At 60.0% G+C, this 16,751-nt stretch overlaps 3 protein-coding genes across 3 annotated transcripts; 1 reads left to right on the top strand and 2 right to left on the bottom strand.

The window, feature by feature from the left end:
• Nucleotides 1-3,359: 3,359 nt before the first annotated feature.
• On the bottom strand, nucleotides 3,360-4,790 carry CD14 (CD14 molecule). The gene has a single exon (XM_068205396.1). The coding sequence runs from the start codon at nucleotides 4,721-4,723 to the stop codon at nucleotides 3,374-3,376; it is 1,350 nt and encodes a 449-aa protein (XP_068061497.1). The 5' UTR covers nucleotides 4,724-4,790; the 3' UTR covers nucleotides 3,360-3,373.
• A 3,129-nt stretch (nucleotides 4,791-7,919) lies between these two features.
• On the top strand, nucleotides 7,920-15,172 carry TMCO6 (transmembrane and coiled-coil domains 6). Its single transcript, XM_068205587.1, has 12 exons — nucleotides 7,920-8,056; nucleotides 8,918-9,042; nucleotides 9,281-9,390; nucleotides 9,501-9,684; nucleotides 10,578-10,682; nucleotides 11,225-11,310; nucleotides 11,844-11,960; nucleotides 12,605-12,716; nucleotides 12,805-12,970; nucleotides 13,047-13,141; nucleotides 13,925-14,092; nucleotides 14,691-15,172. Exons 1-12 carry the CDS (start codon nucleotides 7,978-7,980, stop codon nucleotides 14,847-14,849), a joined length of 1,506 nt encoding a protein of 501 aa, XP_068061688.1. The 5' UTR covers nucleotides 7,920-7,977; the 3' UTR covers nucleotides 14,850-15,172.
• Nucleotides 15,114-16,731, bottom strand: NDUFA2 (NADH:ubiquinone oxidoreductase subunit A2). Its single transcript, XM_068205588.1, has 3 exons — nucleotides 16,583-16,731; nucleotides 16,370-16,476; nucleotides 15,114-15,304 (listed from the first exon to the last, which is right to left on the bottom strand). Exons 1-3 carry the CDS (start codon nucleotides 16,684-16,686, stop codon nucleotides 15,213-15,215), a joined length of 303 nt encoding a protein of 100 aa, XP_068061689.1. The 5' UTR covers nucleotides 16,687-16,731; the 3' UTR covers nucleotides 15,114-15,212.
• Nucleotides 16,732-16,751: the final 20 nt, after the last annotated feature.

Here is a 16,751-nt window from a genome sequence, read left to right on the forward strand (position 1 = left end):
TCCCCTATCCCAGCATGACCAGGGCAGGGCAAAAGAGGGACTGGGCACACTGGGAGGAGATGGCAGGGGTGGCACAGAGGGCCTGGCATGGGCAGGGGTGAGGAGAGACCCCCTCCCTTCCCCTGCTCTCTGGGAAGCCCCAGGAGTCCCCTACAAGGGAGGGGCCCATAGGGGTGTAGGGCAGGCTCAGCCCAAGACCTCAGCTCCCATCAGGTGTGTCCCAGGCAGGGCAGGTGGTGGCACAGGGCCCTGCTCCCTCCTGGTTCCCCAGGGACCCTCGTGCCCTGGCTGTCCCTGCCCTGCAGCTCTCACCTGGGGCTCCTTCCCAGCCAAGAGGAGCTCTAGGGGGTCCTTGCTGCCATCCACCCAGCTTTCTCCTGGCCCTGCAAACACCGAGTGTGGGATGGTGGGGGGTCACCCCCACCTGTCCCAGCCCTGTCCTGCTCCCCCTGCAGCCTGGAGCCACATCCCAGTGCTTCACCACATTCCTGACCCCTCCTGCTATGGGTCGGAGCCACCAGGATGGGGAGGACACCCTGTCCCTGTCAGCACTGCCCAGACCAGCTTGGTCCCAATGCCACCACAGCTGCGGCTGCCAGCCTGTCCCCTTGTTCCCTGGTGTTCAGGTGAAGGCTCTGGGATGCCCTGAGCTCTACCTGCTGCCTGGTGGAGTCCCAGAGCTGCTCGCACGCTGACATCCTGCTCAGCCTGCACGGACAGAGGGGGAAGGAGCCACGCACTCAGCACCAGCAGGAGCTGGAGGAGACCCAGGGAGCTGGGCAGCCCCTGACAGATCCCTGCAAGCCAGCCTGGGCTGTCCCCCAGCACGGCACTCACCTCGTCCATGGGCAGCGTGGCAGCAGCGCCCCTGAGCTGCAGTTTGGCCGGGGCAGGGATGGGGTTACCTGGGCGATCCGGTTCTCCTGCATTATTGATGGGTGTGGGCAGAGCCAGAGCCAGAGCCAGCCTGGAGGCACCCTGTTCCAGGGGCTGGGCCCTGCTGGCCAAGGAATCAGCGGGGCCACAGAGGCCAGGTGGTGCCTGGGGCACTCACACCACTGCGGTGCTCCCAGCTCCAAAAGGCACATCCCAGCCATGGCTGGGAGATGAGGGACCTTGGGCTGCCGTACAGGGTGTCACAAGAAGTGACCACAAACCACAGAACCACGGGAGATCAGTCGCAGCAGGAGAGCACGGAAGGAAAGGCCAGTGCTGAGGATCCCCACTGTCTGTGGAAGTGCAGATGGTGGGCACCAGGAGAGGGGCCCCAGGGCAGCCCCTGCCCTGCTGTGGACAGGACCAGGAGGAGCAGAAGCACACGTGTCCCTCTGCCTGCCCGTTCCCCGTGCAGAGCGAGACCAAAGCCCCTGCCCCCCAAAAGTCCCTCAGGAGCGAGGCTGATGCCAGCGGGACCCAGGTGGAACACGCAGCAGTGGGGGCAGGGCAGGTCACATGGCAGGGACAACAGGGACATGTTGGGGCTCGGGGAGCTGCAGGTGGCCACAAGGAAAACCCCTTGTGGGGGTGAGCCCTGGGGCAGAGCCGGGCACAGGGCTTTGAGGGGTTCCCCTGCACTTGGCTGGGCAAAGCCACAGTGGGATAATGCTGGGGGAAAGCCCTGCTCCACAGGGGAGCCCCTGGGGACTCCAAGAGCACTTGGGGGTCCTGCGAGCCTTCCCAGGGAGCCCCTGTGGGGCAGCACTGGTGGGAAGGGTCACACACTTGTCTCTTGCTCTGTGGCAGGGCCTGGCCCTGACCAGGCAGATGGCCCCGTGTGGGTGCTCCCAAGGCATAGCAAAGCCTAGGATTCAGGAGACAGGGATTTATTTCTCCTTCCTCGTCCATCAGCAGCAGCTGCTGCTCCCTGTTCCATGTCCAGCCAGGCCAGGACTCCCAAGGTGCAGGGGCACCCCGTTGTGCACCATGGCTAACACCAGCAGAGCCTTTGCCAGCACCCTGAGCCACCAACCGCCCTCCCACAGCCCAGGGCACGGCCCCATCCCCACCTCGGGCTGCTCAGGGCTGGTGGCACAGCCCCACAGCCCCTCCAGCCAGGCAGGGACACACCCTGGACACGGTGTGTCCTTCCCACACTCTGTTTTCCCCCACCCCAGCCAGCCCAGGCTGTGTTTGCCCGCAGGTCATGTGTACCTGTCCCAAACAGAGACAGGGAGGGACACGGGGAACACCCAGGCACAGACTTGGATGCAGAGGCAGGACAGGCCCTGGGGAAGAAGAGCAGGGCTTGGCCAGGTGAGCACTGCTCACCTGTCACCAGCCCCTTCCTCTCACAAGGACACGGGGAATGGCTTCCCACTGCCAGAGGCAGGGATAGATGGGATGGTGGGAAGGAATTCCTCCCTGTGAGGGTGGGCAGGCCTGGCTCAGGCTGCCCAGAGAAGCTGTGGCTGCCCCATCCCTAGAAGTGTCCAAGGCCAGGTTGGATGAGGCTTGGAGCAACCTGGGACAGTGGAAGTCGTCTCTGCCATGGCAGGGGGTGGAATGAGATGAGCTTTAAGGTACCTTTCAACTGAAACTGCCCTGTGATTCTGTGATTCTCTCCCATCCCCATTTTCCCATGCCTGTCCTTCCCCACCCACTCCTTTCCTTTGAATATTCCCCAGTCCTGCATCCCATAATCCATTTTCTCCTTACTGTGAGATATTCTCTGAATAACCTGGAACAAACTAATTTTCTTCTTATCACTTAAAAAGTTTCTGGTTGAACTTTCTCAAGGTTCCACTTGGACCCATCTGCCAGTGCCTCAGGTTGAGGTGTAAGGAACTGCTCCAGCTCATTAGCGTTTGTGTGCATGGTGTTTAATTTAGTCATTTTCCTGTCTTTTGTGATTTTTCAGTTTTCCTCTTAGGCTGAAGAGCAGCCAAGCAGCATCCTACCAAACCTGACATCCTGGCCCAGCCAGAGCCCCGTGTGAGGAGAGGGAGGATGAGCACAGAGCTCAAGGATGCCTGGACTGGTGGGGCTAAAAGGTGTGGGGGGCTCTGGCCAGGGACCAGCAGAGCCCAGCAAGGCTCTGGCATCTGAGTGCTGCCGGTGGGAACGTGAGGGAGCTGAGCTCCTCTTGTCCAGGGCAGGTGACATGGAGGGACAGCGGGGCGTGTTGGGGCTGGGGGAGCTGGAGCTGGCCACAGGGACACCCCCAGTGGGAGGGTGCGGCTGTGGGTCAGAGCATGGCACGGGGGAAGTGAGGGCTGCCCCGGGCCCTGGCTGGGCACAGGCACCGCAGGATATCCCTGTGGACAGCCCTGCTGCACCGGGGAGCCCAGACTGCGGACAGCAGGAGCCCCTGCCCAGAACGGGGAGCTGCGAGCTCCCTGTGGGGAAGCACCGCGGGGAAGGGTCCCGGTGGCCCTCAGGCTCTGCGGCAGGGCCTGCTCCTGGCCACGCACACGGCCCCAGCCACACCCAGCAGGGCGAGGGCCACGCAGAGCGGGGCCACCACGGCGGCGAGGTCACAGCGCAGCACCGACACGGGCACCTGTGCCACCTGCCAGCCCTGGTACTGGGCTGGGGAGTGGCACCTGTAGTCCCCGGGCCAGCCCTGCCCCAGGTGCCCCGTGGCCGCCAGCGCCTGCAGCCCCCCAGCCCCAGAGCAGGAGCAGCTGAAGGGGTTGTCAGCCACAGCCACGTCCTGCAGGCGCCCCAGGAGCTTCACCTCATCCCTGGGCAGCTCCGAAATGGAGTTGTTGTCCAGGTGAAGGGTGTCCAGCATGGGGTAATTCCTGATGGAAGGGACGGCCTGCAGCAGGTTTTGATTCAAGAAGAGCTTCTTCATGGAGCTGAGGGAGATGTCTACAGCGTGGAGGTGGTTGTGGCTCACGTCCAACACCTCGAGGTGGGGAGGAAGCGGTGTTGGCACTTCATCCAAGCCAGTGTTGGACAGGTTGAAGTGCCGGAGGGATGGTGGCCACTGGCAGGAGGAGGATGGCTCTGCCGTGAGCTCGTTGTGGCTGAGATCGAGGTGCCGGAGCTCCGGCAGCAGCTCCACGCCCTCACACACGCCGTGGTAGGAGCTCAGGTTGTTGTGGTGCAGACTCAGCTGCTGGAGCTGAGGGAAAGCTCCCTGGCAGAAGGCGGGGGCCAGGCTCCCGTCCCCGAGGCTGTTCTGTGCCAGGTTCAGGGAGCGCAGGGCTCTGAACTCCCTCCCGATGGCACAGGGCAGGCTGCTGAGGCGGGAGCCGGTGACAGCTAGCTCCTCCAGGGTCCCCAGCCACCTGCTCAGGCTGGAGAAGGCCTGCTCACGGCCCGTCAGCGGGGCAGATGTCACGTTGTGGAAGATCAGGGACAGGATGGGCAAGTTGTGCCCATCCATGTCACTCCAGTCGCCTGTGCCCTGGAAAATGCAGCTCTCAAAGGCCAACTCCTGCACGTGGGTGTAGGAGAAGAACCTCAGCACACGGGCGAGGAGTGTCTCAGGCACCAGGACGTTTCCAATAATTATTTTCTGGATGACAAGGGAGCCCAGCGTGTCAATGACGGAGGAGTCCGGGTCCCTAATGGGGAAGGCTGCATATTTCTCCAGATCTCCGCCCCAAAACTCCACCACAGTTGCTGGGAGGCACTGGATGATGCTGCCCATGGTCTCCTCGGACAGGTTGTAGCACACACAGGACTCCTGAGTGCGGTTGAAGAAACACCTGTCCCTTCTGCCTTCTGCCACCTGCAGCCCCAGCCCCAGGAGCAGGAGCACAGCCACACTCATGGTGAACAACCTAAAAACTGGAGGAGAAACGGTGAATGGCAGCTGAGGGGATCACTGTGGCCCAGACTGGAGGGATGGCTTGGGCAGGTTGAGCCCTGCAGAACCTCTGCACTGCCCTCATCCCTCCCGCAGCCGCCTGGCCGCTGAGCTGTGACTCGGGCAACGCTCGGGCCAGCAGCCAAATGCCCAGGAGCTGTCGCTGTGCCACCCTGCCCGCAGCAGGGAGTCTCCCGAGCCTCTGCACTGTCCTGCCTGGGCTGCCCGACCAGGAAACGCCTGGAGAGACTACAAATGCGGAGTTACAGGCAGTGAAGCCAGATGTATCAGTCTGACCAGGCAGAGAGCCCCAGCTCTGTTTGTTCCTCTGCAGTCTGGGGCAGGAAATTGCAACAGAGGGCTTCGTGTATTCTCCTTCCTCACCCAGCGGTTCGATTCACCACCAGCCCCCAGAGAGGCGGCAGAAAATGACCCCGAAGGTGTGAACACATCCCTGTCAGCACCAGAAGCTGGTCAGCTGACAGAGGCTGATCTCTGATCACCGGATTGCAAAAGAAGCAGCAAGCAATGATTAAAGGCTCCTAAATATGTGCTGACTCAGCTCAAAGGGGGTCTTCGGGGGTCTCCAGCCCAGCCTCCTGCTCCGAGCAGTTCTGGGCTGGCACCAGCCCTGCCCAGCCTTTCCCTGGCCACATCCCAAAGCCCACGCAGGACGGAGCTCTCCCTACCTGTCCGTGCCGCGCCTCCCGGGCAGCCGCTCGCTGCGGCCCCTGCAGCAGGCGCCCCTCCAGCGCGGAGCGGCAGCGGGCTGGGTTTGTCCAGTGACTCACCAGCCAGCTCACACCCAAGCGCTTCCTTGCTCCGCTCCTTCCTCCAGCTGTTGCCAAAGCCCGCGCTGAGGTGCCAAAGGCTCCGAGCGCTCAGCTCGGCTCCGTCCGGCACCCGACGCTGCCCAGGCCCCGCCGGAGCAGCCCTCGGTGCTCCAGCTGCGCTCCAGCTGCCGCCGCTGGCGCTGCCCGGGCCGGGTGCCGGGGCAGACGCCTCGATCCCGGCTGCTGGGCACAGCCCTCGCTCCCGCAGCGTGACTTCCTGAGCAGGACGGAGCCAGCCGAGCCACTTCTGCTTCGCTTCCCTGCGGCCGCGGGCTGGGAAAGGCTGTGGCCGGAGTGCCAGCACCACCGGCTTTCCTAGGAAGGGTGACAGAACACAGGTTCCCCAAATGCACTTTCGGGATCAGCCCTTCCAGATGCTCTGGTATCGCTGTCCCCGGGTGCTGAGCACCCTGCAGGCAATGCAGAAGGGTACAGGACTGTCATACCTGGCATCCAGACCATGCCCAGGGACCTGTGTTCCATGTAGGATGGGGATGGCACAATTCCCACCCATTATCCAGGCAGCCTGGAGCTGCTCAGGACACTCCAGCACCAGGAGGAGCCAGAAGTGTTCCAGAAATGCCGGATGTGGCACTGAGTGCTCTGGTCTGGCTGACAAGGTGGTGATCAAAGGTTGGACTTGATGATCTTGGAGATTTTTCCAAGCTAAAAGGTTCTGTGATTCTATGATCTGTCTAGATTTTTTTTTATTTCCCAGAGATTTCTCTGCCTATGTTGGATTCATAAAGCGCTTCAGAAAAGTAATGAAATGTTGGAATACCAGGCTCTTTCTTGCTCCAGGGTCAGGGCGAATAAAACTCAGGAGAGGTTTTTGAAGTCTCACTCTGAAGTTTATTATCCTTATCCATTACAAACTCACGAGATGTGAGCTCTCTCTAACAAGTCGAGAAAGTAAGCTAAAACTGTGTCTATTCAAGGCAATTTAAGTCCCAATAAACAGCTGACATCTATATTATTTATGCTTCTAACCCAATTATGATCACCCAAAACCTGCAATGTGGACATCTTTCACCCAATTAGAGAAAACCACCCAGATCCATGAAGAAGAAGGAAGAAGGTGCAAAAAAGACAATTAAGACACCCCCTAAATTCTCCATCTTGGCTCCCATATATCGCCATATACTAAAATCCCAAATCCAAGTTTTTCCACCCTGTAAGATCACACACTTCTAACCAACTACACACTCATAATCCCAATGCTATTAATCAATTTTGGAAGCCTTCTCCACAGCCCCAGGTCAAAGGCAGTGTTCTCTTGTGGGTCTGTGCCTTTCAGCACAGAAAGTTTAAAATTCTCACCATCCAGGGTTCCAGCAATGAAGCTGCAGGGCTGGACAATGCAACTCCCAGTTTGTTGCAGTTAATGTGGCACTACACGTTGGTGCCACAACAGCTGGGCTGGGGTCCCTTGCTCTCTGGGACTCTTGTGCACAGGTGCTCAGCAATTCCATGATTCCTTTTCCACATCCTTGGGTTACATGAAATCCCTCAGCACAAGAAGGACATGGAGCTGCTGGAGCAAGCCCGGAGGAGACCACAGAAATGCTCCAAGGGCTGGAGCCCCTCTGCTGTGCAGACAGGCTAGGAGACGGGGCTCTTCAGCCTGGAGAAGGCTCAGGGGAGACCTCAGAGCCCCTTCCAGGGCCTAAAGGAAGTTCAGGAGAGGGACTTCGGAGAAGGGCCTGGAGTGACAGGACACAGAGAACGGCTTCCCACTGCCAGAGGCAGATGGGATATTGGAGAGAAATTCTTCCCTGTGAGGGTGGGGAGCCCCTGGCACAGGGTGTCCAAAGAAGCTGTGGCTGCCCCACAGCTGGGGCAGTGTCCAGTGCCAGGCTGGATGGGGCTCGGAGCAAGCTGGGATGGTGGAAGGTGTCGCTGGAACTGGATGGGCTTTAAGGTCTCTTCCGATCCAAACGGGTCTGGAATTCCACGAAGCTGCTGCTGAGTGCATGACGGAAGGATCACAGCCGCCCTCTGAGCTCTCCTCCCGGCCCCTTTTGACGAGCCTGGCCGGGGCTGGTACCTTTAATTTCTGCCCTCCAGCTGCAAATTCCCCAAACACTTCGCCGGGGAAGCACCAACTCCTCTGCCCCCCGATCCCCACCACCACGGCGGAAGGTCCCTGGGCACTGGGCCGCCTTGTTCCGTGTTTCTGGTGAATCTCTGGGGGCTTTTTTTGCCCTCAGCGCAACCAGCACCCATCCCTGCGGGGCACGGCTGCCCGTGCCCGGAGCGGGCTGCGTGCTCCGGCTGCAAAGGCGGGCCGGGATCGTGTTTTCCCCGCCCCGGGACCGCCCCAGGACGGCCTTTTCCTCCTCCTCCTCCTCCTCCTCGTCCTCGTCCTGCTCCTCCCGCTCCGCCATGTGGGGCCGGCGGCGCGGCCGGCGCGGCGGGCGCAGCGCGGAGGAGCTGCGGGTGCGGCGTCGGGAGCGAGAGGCAGGTCCGGCCGGGGACAGCGGGCACAGCCGGGGGGTTTGCGGGGTCCCCGGGGGTGGGAGGGACCCCCCAGCTCAGCCCTTGCCCGCCCCATCCCCGCCCCGCCCGGTCGCGCCCCGCGGGATGCGCGGGGTGAGCGGCGCCGCTGCCCGCTCGGGGAAGCGTTTTACAGCTTCAGATTTTAAATCCCTGGGGCTTCTGCCATGAATTCCCCGTTTCTTCCACTGCTCCCCCGCTGTTTGTGTGTTCCAAGGTCTCGCCTACGTCTTAGCCTGGAGAAAAGGAGGCTCAGGGGGAACCTTGTGGCTCTGCACAGCTCCTGACAGGAGGGGACAGCCGGGGGGTCGGGCTGTGCTCCCAGGGAACAGGGACAGGAGGAGAGGGAACGGCCCCAGGGTGGATCTTCAGGAAAATTTCTTCATCAGAAGGGTGGTCAGGCATTGGAACAGGCTGCCCAGGGCAGTGGTGGAATGACCATTCCTGGAGGTGTTTTCCAAAAACAAGTAGATGAGGCACTTGGGGTACTTGGGGCATGGCTTAATGGCCATGGTGGGGTTCAGTTGAAGGCTGAAGTTGATGATCTTGCACGTCTTTCCCAACTTTAATGATTTTATGATCGTGTGTGAAATCCAGCCTCAGGTCCCTCCAGCTGGTCCCGTGTTCCTGCCCATTCTCCCAGCAGTGGCTTCACACTTTGTGTGCCCGGCCCTCGGCCCAGCTCCAAGTGCAGTCCCTGCTCGTGCATCCCTTCCAGGCTTGCACAGGGAGGAATGGGCAGTTCCCCCCTGGATTAAGGGAGGAGTGAGGCTCCTGGGTGGGATGGAGGAGCGTCCTGCTGCGGACAGGTGGTGATGTGTCCTGGCAGCTCTCAGGAAAGCCCGGCGGCAGGAGCAGCTGGTCAGCAAGCGGCTCCTGCGGGAGGACAGCGCGGCCCAGGAGGGGGCACAGGATGGAGCAGACGTCGTGCCAGACCCACTCTCAGAGGATGAGGTGAAGAACCTGACCTTCTCCATGGCAATGAGGGTCCTGGGGGTCTTCCCCAGACTCAGCATGTGAAGGAGGCTGGGCAGGGGAGGGTTTGGGAATGGTTCCGGTTCACTGCCCGGCACAGTTGAGGCTCCTTGTGCCCACCTTTATGCCCTGGGCTCCTTTGCCTCGAGGATTAATGGGGCCAAATCTTCATGCTGGCAGTGCTGGAAGCTCACCCACCTCTGAATTCCCTGGCCAGGTTCTGGAGCTGCTCAGGGGGGTGCAGAGGGGTTCGGAGGACAGGAAGCGATCGCTCGGCCGCCTCCGCTGGGCTCTGCAGAACGAGGAGACTCAGCAGAAGTTTGTCAGGTCAGCCCAGGCCTGCCGTGGCTGTTACCGGGGGCGTGTCCCGAGGGGCCCTGTGTCCCTGTGCCTGGGTGGGTGAGCTGGGAGGTGACAGCAGCCTTTGGGTCCCCCAGGCTGGACGGCAGCATCCGGACGCTCACCGGGCTCTTCACCAGCAGCCTGGCTGACCTGCAGCTGGAGGCTGCCCGCTGTCTGCACGAGCTGTCCCACTCCAGTGTCCCCGCCGTGGCCGAGGCGTGTCTGCCTGTCACCTCCTACCTGCTCACCTACCTGTCGGGACACAGCCTGGAGCTCACAGTGAGATCCAGGGAATTTCTGTGCGCCTGGGAATCCTTTGGTGTGGTTGGTGTTGACCTCTTCTGGTCACACGTGGCTCACGTGGGAGTGCTGCTGAGATGGGGCCCTCTGGAAACAAAAATGTTTTGGCATCACAGCCTTTGGCCTCAGAGCAGGACTGTTCCCAGTGCCCAGGTGTTACAGCCTGCCCCTGAGGTGGGGTAACTGAGTTCCTGTGAATCACAGATCCCTTGGGCTGGATTAGAGTGGAGCCACACTGAATGGCCCATGTTTATGTACATATATATGTGTGTATATATATGGTAGGTTTATTTTAGAACAGTTTGGTTGCAATGGAAAGGAGGTATGTAGCCATTTTGGTTATTATCTACAGAAATGAAACAATATAAAAGTACAAAGATGTCACTTAAGAAAATATATAAGGAAAAGAAAGAAAGGGTAGGAGTAGACAGAGTGCCTGTGGCCCCACGCTTTGCAACTTGATCTGAAAAGGAGCAAACAGCTGGAGCAGCTCTGGGATGCCCATGTTTTCCAGCTGCTCCATGGGAAGCAGACAGGCTCAGAGCTAAGGAGCGAGGTGGGCAGTGACCCCACTGCTGATCCCATTTGAATGCAGCACACAGGCAGGCTTCAGGAGAACCAGAGGGGGCTCAGGGAAATGTCATCCTGAAAAACCTCCAAAGTGGGAGTGATCAGATCCCAGCTTCAGCCAGATAGAAAAAATATTAACTGAAGCTGATTGAGCTGGGAATGGGGCGGCTGGAGAGTCCAGCAGCATCCATCTGTGTTTGCCCCTCCAAGGCCAGCTCCTGCCCTGCTCAGGGCAGTGTGTGGGACCTGGGGCTTTGCTGGCTGCCCACAGGGTCACCTCCTGCTCTGCCGTGTTGTTGCAGGAGCTGTGTTTGTACACACTGGGGAACCTCGTAGTAGAAAGTGAGGCTGTGAGGAAACAACTGCTGCCTCAGGGCATTATTCCAGTGCTGGCATCCTGCATCCAGGTGGGTGAAACAGCTCAGCCACATTTCTGCTGTGCCCTGGAGAGACTTTTCTGGCTGACAGCCCTGAGTCACCAGCCCTCCTTCCAGCTGTGGGGAAACTCTGCAGGGAGCTGTTCCCACGAGCGTGAGGGTCACTTGTGGGCTTCCCTGTGCTCATTCTCAGGGCTCAGCTCAGCACCTTGTGCTCTTCTCCAGCTCGATCCCCCCCATCCAGCGGCTGCCTGGTACAGACTGTAGCACAGGGAGCCCTGTCCCCTCTGCCTGGCCTGGGTCCAGCAGGCTGTGGTTTGCAGGTCCAAATGCTCAAATCAGGACTTTTTCTGCGTTTGGGCTAAGCCCAGTGAATGTGGGGAGGGGGACAGCTCAGCTCTGGTGTAGCCACAGGTTCCTTTGTCCATCCTGGTCCCCTCTGTGCCCCCTCTTCTCCAAGCACAGCGGGGCTGTGCCACTCAGCTGGGTTTGGTCGGCACCCAGGGGGCCTGGCTCTGTCAGGAGGGATCAGCTGTGTCAGGAGGGATCAGCTCTGTTCTCTTCGGTTGCAGTCCCCTCACGAGGCAGTGCTGGAAGGTGTGGGCTATGTCCTCTCACAGCTCCTCCAAGCCAAGGAAGCGCCCGTGGAGATCATCCCGTGAGTCTGAGCCTCTGAACCCTGCACCAGGATGGGCCCCAGGGCCTCCAGTGGTATTTGTGTGCTGGGGACACGAGGCCTTCCCCATCCCAGTGACATTGATAGTTCAGGGCAGAATCCTACCAGAACTGTGCAAGTTTTGATGCAGATCGGGGAGCAGGGCTTGGCTCCTCTCCCTCAGCCTCATCTGAGCAGACAGCTCTGGTATTTCAGTAAAGGCCAGCATGGAGCAGGGAAGGCTCGCAGGGAATTCTGGCTGTGTTCCTCTTGCAGAGGAAAAGATCAACTTGACAGCCCCCAGTGCCAAAAATGTGACCCCAGTCAGAGTGTCCTGAGTGTCCCCAGGTCCTGCCCTGGACAGGGAGAGCCCAAGGCCGCAGCTCTTGGCTCAGAGTCCCTTCCAGGTGTGTGTTTGGACCCTGTGGCCCCCAGGATGGGGTACAGCAGCTCCCTGCTCAGGGTTCATGTCTCCCTGTTGGTGTCCTGCCTGTGCTCCAGCCCGTGCCTCCATTAACTCTGCTCTCTGACCCCAGGCTGGTCCTGGACTCGGCTCTCCCCCAGCACATGCTCCAGCTGGTCTGCTCCGGCCTCAAGGCTGGCATGGGAGCGGCTGTGGAGTTTGCCTGGTGTCTCCACTACATCATTTGTAGGTAAATGCAGTTTTCTCCTCGTCTCGAGTTCCCTGGGGCAGCCAAATAGAGGCACAAAGGTTCATGGTCCTGCAAGGGGATCTGGATTGCCTCCCCTTTTTCCTTGGGAAAGCAATTTCCCAGCCAGCCTGGGTATCCCAGCACTCCTATCTGAGCACAGGTGCTGTTTGCAGGATCACTGAGCTCTTTTACAGGGTGGTAAAGGGTGATGGACCTGAGGAGGCTGTTTCTAGTACTCTGAAATGCCCCCAAATTGCTTCCCCATGCCTGGAGTTGTCCCCCACACTTCCCAAGGCAAGCTCCCCGAATCCTCACACTTGTGGGGTTGGCCCAGGGCCACCCATCTGGGCTGTGCCAGCAATCCCAGTGGAGCCAAGGAAGGAGTAGATACTCAAGGGTCAGGGCTGTCGTTCCCAAACCCACATAGATATTTCCAGTGAATCTGGTTTTCATGGGCTTTTAGATTTTCTCCGAAAAAAAATCTGCTATCCCAATGTGAAAGAAGCCACTGTTCCAATGTGAAATAAGCTCTGTGGTGGTTCAGGAGACCACTCTGAATTTCCAGGCCCTGTTGTTTGGTGAGGGGATGTGGCAGTTTGCCCTCTCCAAGCTCCAAGGCCACCGCACTGTCGCTCCCTTTGCAGGCACAAAGACAACGTGCTGCTGCTGGCGCTGGGGGCCGTGCCCGCGCTCACCTCGCTCCTGCTCGACCTGGCCTCCCAAATCCCCCAGGATGCTCCCGAGGGCCTGGAGCTGGTGAGAGGTGGGCAGGGTGCTGGCTGTTCTCAGGATTGCTGTGGGGACACTGCTCAGCTAAAGGGCTTGGTGTGTCCCTGTGTCACAGCTCGTGTGCCCCGTGCTGCGGTGTCTCAGTAACCTGCTGGCACAGCCAGGCTGCCAGGGCCAGGACGGGCGCCTGCTCATCGCCCTCTTCCTCATCCTGCAGTGCTTCCTGCAGCAGCACCCCTTCCTCGTCCAGGAGTGCCTGTGGCTGCTCAACAACCTCACAGGTGAGTGTCCCCTGGCTGGTGGCACTGCTGGCACCCACCCTGGTTTTATTCACACGTTCCTTCTCTCCCCACCCAGCGGATGATCCCTTCTTCTGCTCTGCTCTGCTCTGCCTGGACCTGCTGCCGGCCCTGCTGCAGCTCCTGACGTGTTCCCAGATGGCCACTGTGCTGGTGAACCTTGCCCCAAGCATTGGGAATGGTGGGGAAGCGCTGGAGTTTCAGGGACATGAATCCCACACTGACACTGCTGGAGTTGGAGGGCGGATGGGGCAGCAGTGACAGCTTGGCAGAAGGTCTCGTGTGGTGGCAGTCACCAGCCACCTCCCCTGAAGCCACTCCAGCTGTATGTGCCCTTGGCAGAGCCTTGTCCCAGCATAAGAGTGGTCCCAAGGGAGGTGTTAACTTGGGGCCAGCCTGGGAAGGCTCCTGCCTTTGCTCTGAAAGACCCCAAAGCTTTAGGAGATTGGGGATGCTGCCAGGAGTGGGTGGCAAGGCTGGGTCTGCCTGGCACAGGGATGAACAGTGCCTTGGGGTGGGTGTGGAGAAGGCTTTCCAAATCCAGTGGATTGGTGGGCACTTGGCTGTGGGCAAGCACCTGGCAGGACAAGAAAAAAAAAGGTGGAGAGGGACTTCAAGCAAGGGCACGAGTGACAAAACAGCAGGGAATGGTTTCACACTGAGAGGGCAGGGTTAGATGGGATATTGGCAAGAACACTTTCCTGTTAGAGTGGTGAGGCCCTGGCACAGGCTGCCCAGAGAAGGGATGGGCTTAGAGCAACCTGGGATAGTGGAAGGTGATCCTGGCCATGGCAGGGGTTGGACTGGATGAGCTCTAAAGTCCTTTCTAACCCAAACCGTTGCACAATTCTGTGATGTGGAGAGTGCTTGGGAGCCCTCCCAAGCCTGTCAGGAATGTGCCCCTGGAGCATTCACTTGCTCCTATCCCTCCCACAGGTCCTGACCGTGCTGTGCAACATGGCAGAGAAGGGACAGTTCCAGTGCCAGCAGCTGCTCCAGCAGCCCCTCCTGGCCCGGCTCCTGCCCCTGCTCACCCTGCCCGACCCCGAGGCCGTGGGGCAGTGCCTGGAGCTGCTGCACCTCCTCTTCCTGCACTGCCCAGAGGTGAGAGCCCAGTGCAGGATTGTCAAGGGGATGGGGAATGATCACTCCGGGGGCTGCTGTTGTTGGGGAGGGGGATGATTATTGTAATTTGATTAACAGTGCCCTCAGTGACTGCCACACTACCCTCCACCCCTCAGCAGCCAGGCCCCTGCCCAAAGGGACACTGATGCAGAGGGTGGGTGGAAGCCCTTCTTGTGTCTGCAGAGTTCCTTCCTTATTGGCAAGGACTGGTGTTGGGACACGTTTCTACCCCAAGTTTTCTTTTGCTCCTGCTGAGGTTGCTCCACTTGCTGCAAATCACAGGAATGCATTCTCTGTGAGGTGGGGAGCCCAGAGGAACTGTGGTTGCCCCATCCCTGGATGTCCAAGGCCAAGCAGGATGAGGCTTGGAGCACCTGGTGGAAGGGGGTGGGAATGAGAAGGGCCTTAAAGTCCTTCCCAGCCAGCCACCAGCATGGTGGGATTTTCCTGGATTGGGAATGCAGGTCTGCGAGGGCTCTGGGGAATTCCTTCAGCCCCGTTCCCTGGCATGTGGTGGCTTGGGCAGAGATGATCAGCTGTAGCACCCAGCCAGCTCTCACCCTCTCCTCTCACACAGGCTGCTGCTGATTTCACCAGGCAAGGTGGGCACCAGGCCCTGGAGCAGCACCAGAGCACCCCAGAGCTGCAGGAGCGGGCACAGGCACTGCTGGCCATGGTCAGGCAGCCCCCAGGAGCCCCCAGTGCCTGCCAGGCCACACTGGCTGCCTCCTCCTAGGCCTTGCCCTCTCCCTTCCCTCCCTGAACTGCCAGGGGAGGAATAAACTATTCACCCTGTGCCTGGCTTCCCAAGAGCTGCTCAGTGCCCAGTGCTGGCTGCATGGGGGCTGGTCCTTGTCACCACCTGGTAGCCACCAGCCCAGTGCCCCCCAGAGCCTGGAGCAGGGGCAGAGCTGAGCTGCAGCCTGGGCAGATTCTCCTGTGCCAGGGAGGGGTGAACAGCTGCAGCAGCCATTCCTTGGGCTCTGAGTCACCACCAAGCTCAAGGTAAGCACATTGTGTTTATGAACTGATAAATTAAAGATACATCCTTGACATTAATCAGTCGAGTCTGCAGCACGTGTGTACTTCCTGTCTGTCATCACTGGTGGCCTTTCACAGCGCTCTCCAGGGCCTTGCCCACTTCATCCACACTTAGGTTGTCCAGTGGGATGCTCTTCTCCTTCCCAAACTCTGTGGGAAAACAGGCAGGGTGAGAGGGGGCAGGTGTGTGGGTCCTTTCCTGGTGCAAGGCACTGATGTCACAGCCCAGGCTCCCATCACCACCCCTCCACACTCACCACATCCCAGTGTTCCTCCATGTGCCCAAGTTATCACTTCCACCTTCCTATCCTCCTTTCCCTTGGAAAGGACTCAAAGCAGCTCAACACCTTTCTGAGTCTCCTGTTGTTAGCTCTGGCTGGGCAGAGACACGTCCAACCCTGTGGCTTTCAGCCCCATCCCAGCAAAGTGCTCCCAGGAAAGCAGCCTGAAAACTGTTCTACAGCTGCCCTGACCTGGGCTGACCCTGGGCTCCGTTTCCCTGCCAGTCCCACCCAGGCACACGAGACTCCCCTGCTCCATGTGCTCACAGAGCTTAAAGAGTCATTGCATCTTTTTAAAAAGTTCTAAATTAATTTTTTCCAGCCCAGATGACCTGTGAGGAAAACAAATCCTTTCCAGAGGGGCTTTTCTGCTCCCTTCTTGGTGTTTCACTGAGAAGGCAGTGAAAATAAAGGAGAAACAGCCACATTTTTGTGTAGTGACGGGGGTGGGGGTGGGAGATCACAGCCAGAGGCTGGAAAGGCCCTGCTGGGTCACTTCCCTGGAGTGACCCCCCAGGCTGGCCCGAGGGCAGCTGCTCCCTCTCCAGCAGCATCGCTCCTGTAAGCCCTGAGCAGCCGAGCTGCAGTGCCCCGCTGGAGGCGGGCAGGCCGTGGCGCGGCTGCCGCGAGCAGCGGCGGCTGCCCCAGCGCTGCAGCGGGCCGGGCCAGGCCGGACGGGGCTGGGAGCACTCGGGCCCCGTGGAAGGTGTCCCTGCCCATGGCAGGAGGTGGCAGCGGATGAAATCCGCTTCACAATCGCTTCTAAACCAAACAGTCCGTGATTGTGCCCAGCCCCGTTTTCCCGTGCCTGTCCTTTCCCCGCGCACCTCCCTCCGATCCTTCCCAAAAACGCCGATGGTGCCTGAAGTCCCTTCCAACCCCAACCATTCCCTGACGGTTCCATGGCGCTTCCCGGCGGGCACCCCCTACTTACCGTACCGAGCCCAGAGCTTGGGCTGGATACCGGAGCACTCGCGGATCAGGATGGGGAAGTTGGGATTTGCCTTCTTCAGGGTCACATAGTGCTGCTCGATAAATTCCCTGCGGAGGGAAGGACGAGCGGCGGGTCCCCGTGGCTCAGCCCGGGGCTGTCTCGCTCCCCTGGACGAGCACCCCCGGCCCCGTCCCGGCCCATCCCCGCGCTGACCTGACGCCGCGGCTGCCGGCGGAGCGCTGGCACAGGTGGATGCGGAGCTCCCTCAGCCCCTGGCCCAGCCCGCCCCCGATGCTCTTCACAGCGGCCGCCGCCATCTTCCCTGCCCGGACAACAGCGCGGGGGCGGGACGGCGGCGCGCCCGCCAATCGCAGCGCCCGCC

This window comes from Anomalospiza imberbis, chromosome 15, assembly GCF_031753505.1.
Source record: "Anomalospiza imberbis isolate Cuckoo-Finch-1a 21T00152 chromosome 15, ASM3175350v1, whole genome shotgun sequence".
Lineage (NCBI taxonomy): Eukaryota > Metazoa > Chordata > Aves > Passeriformes > Viduidae > Anomalospiza > Anomalospiza imberbis.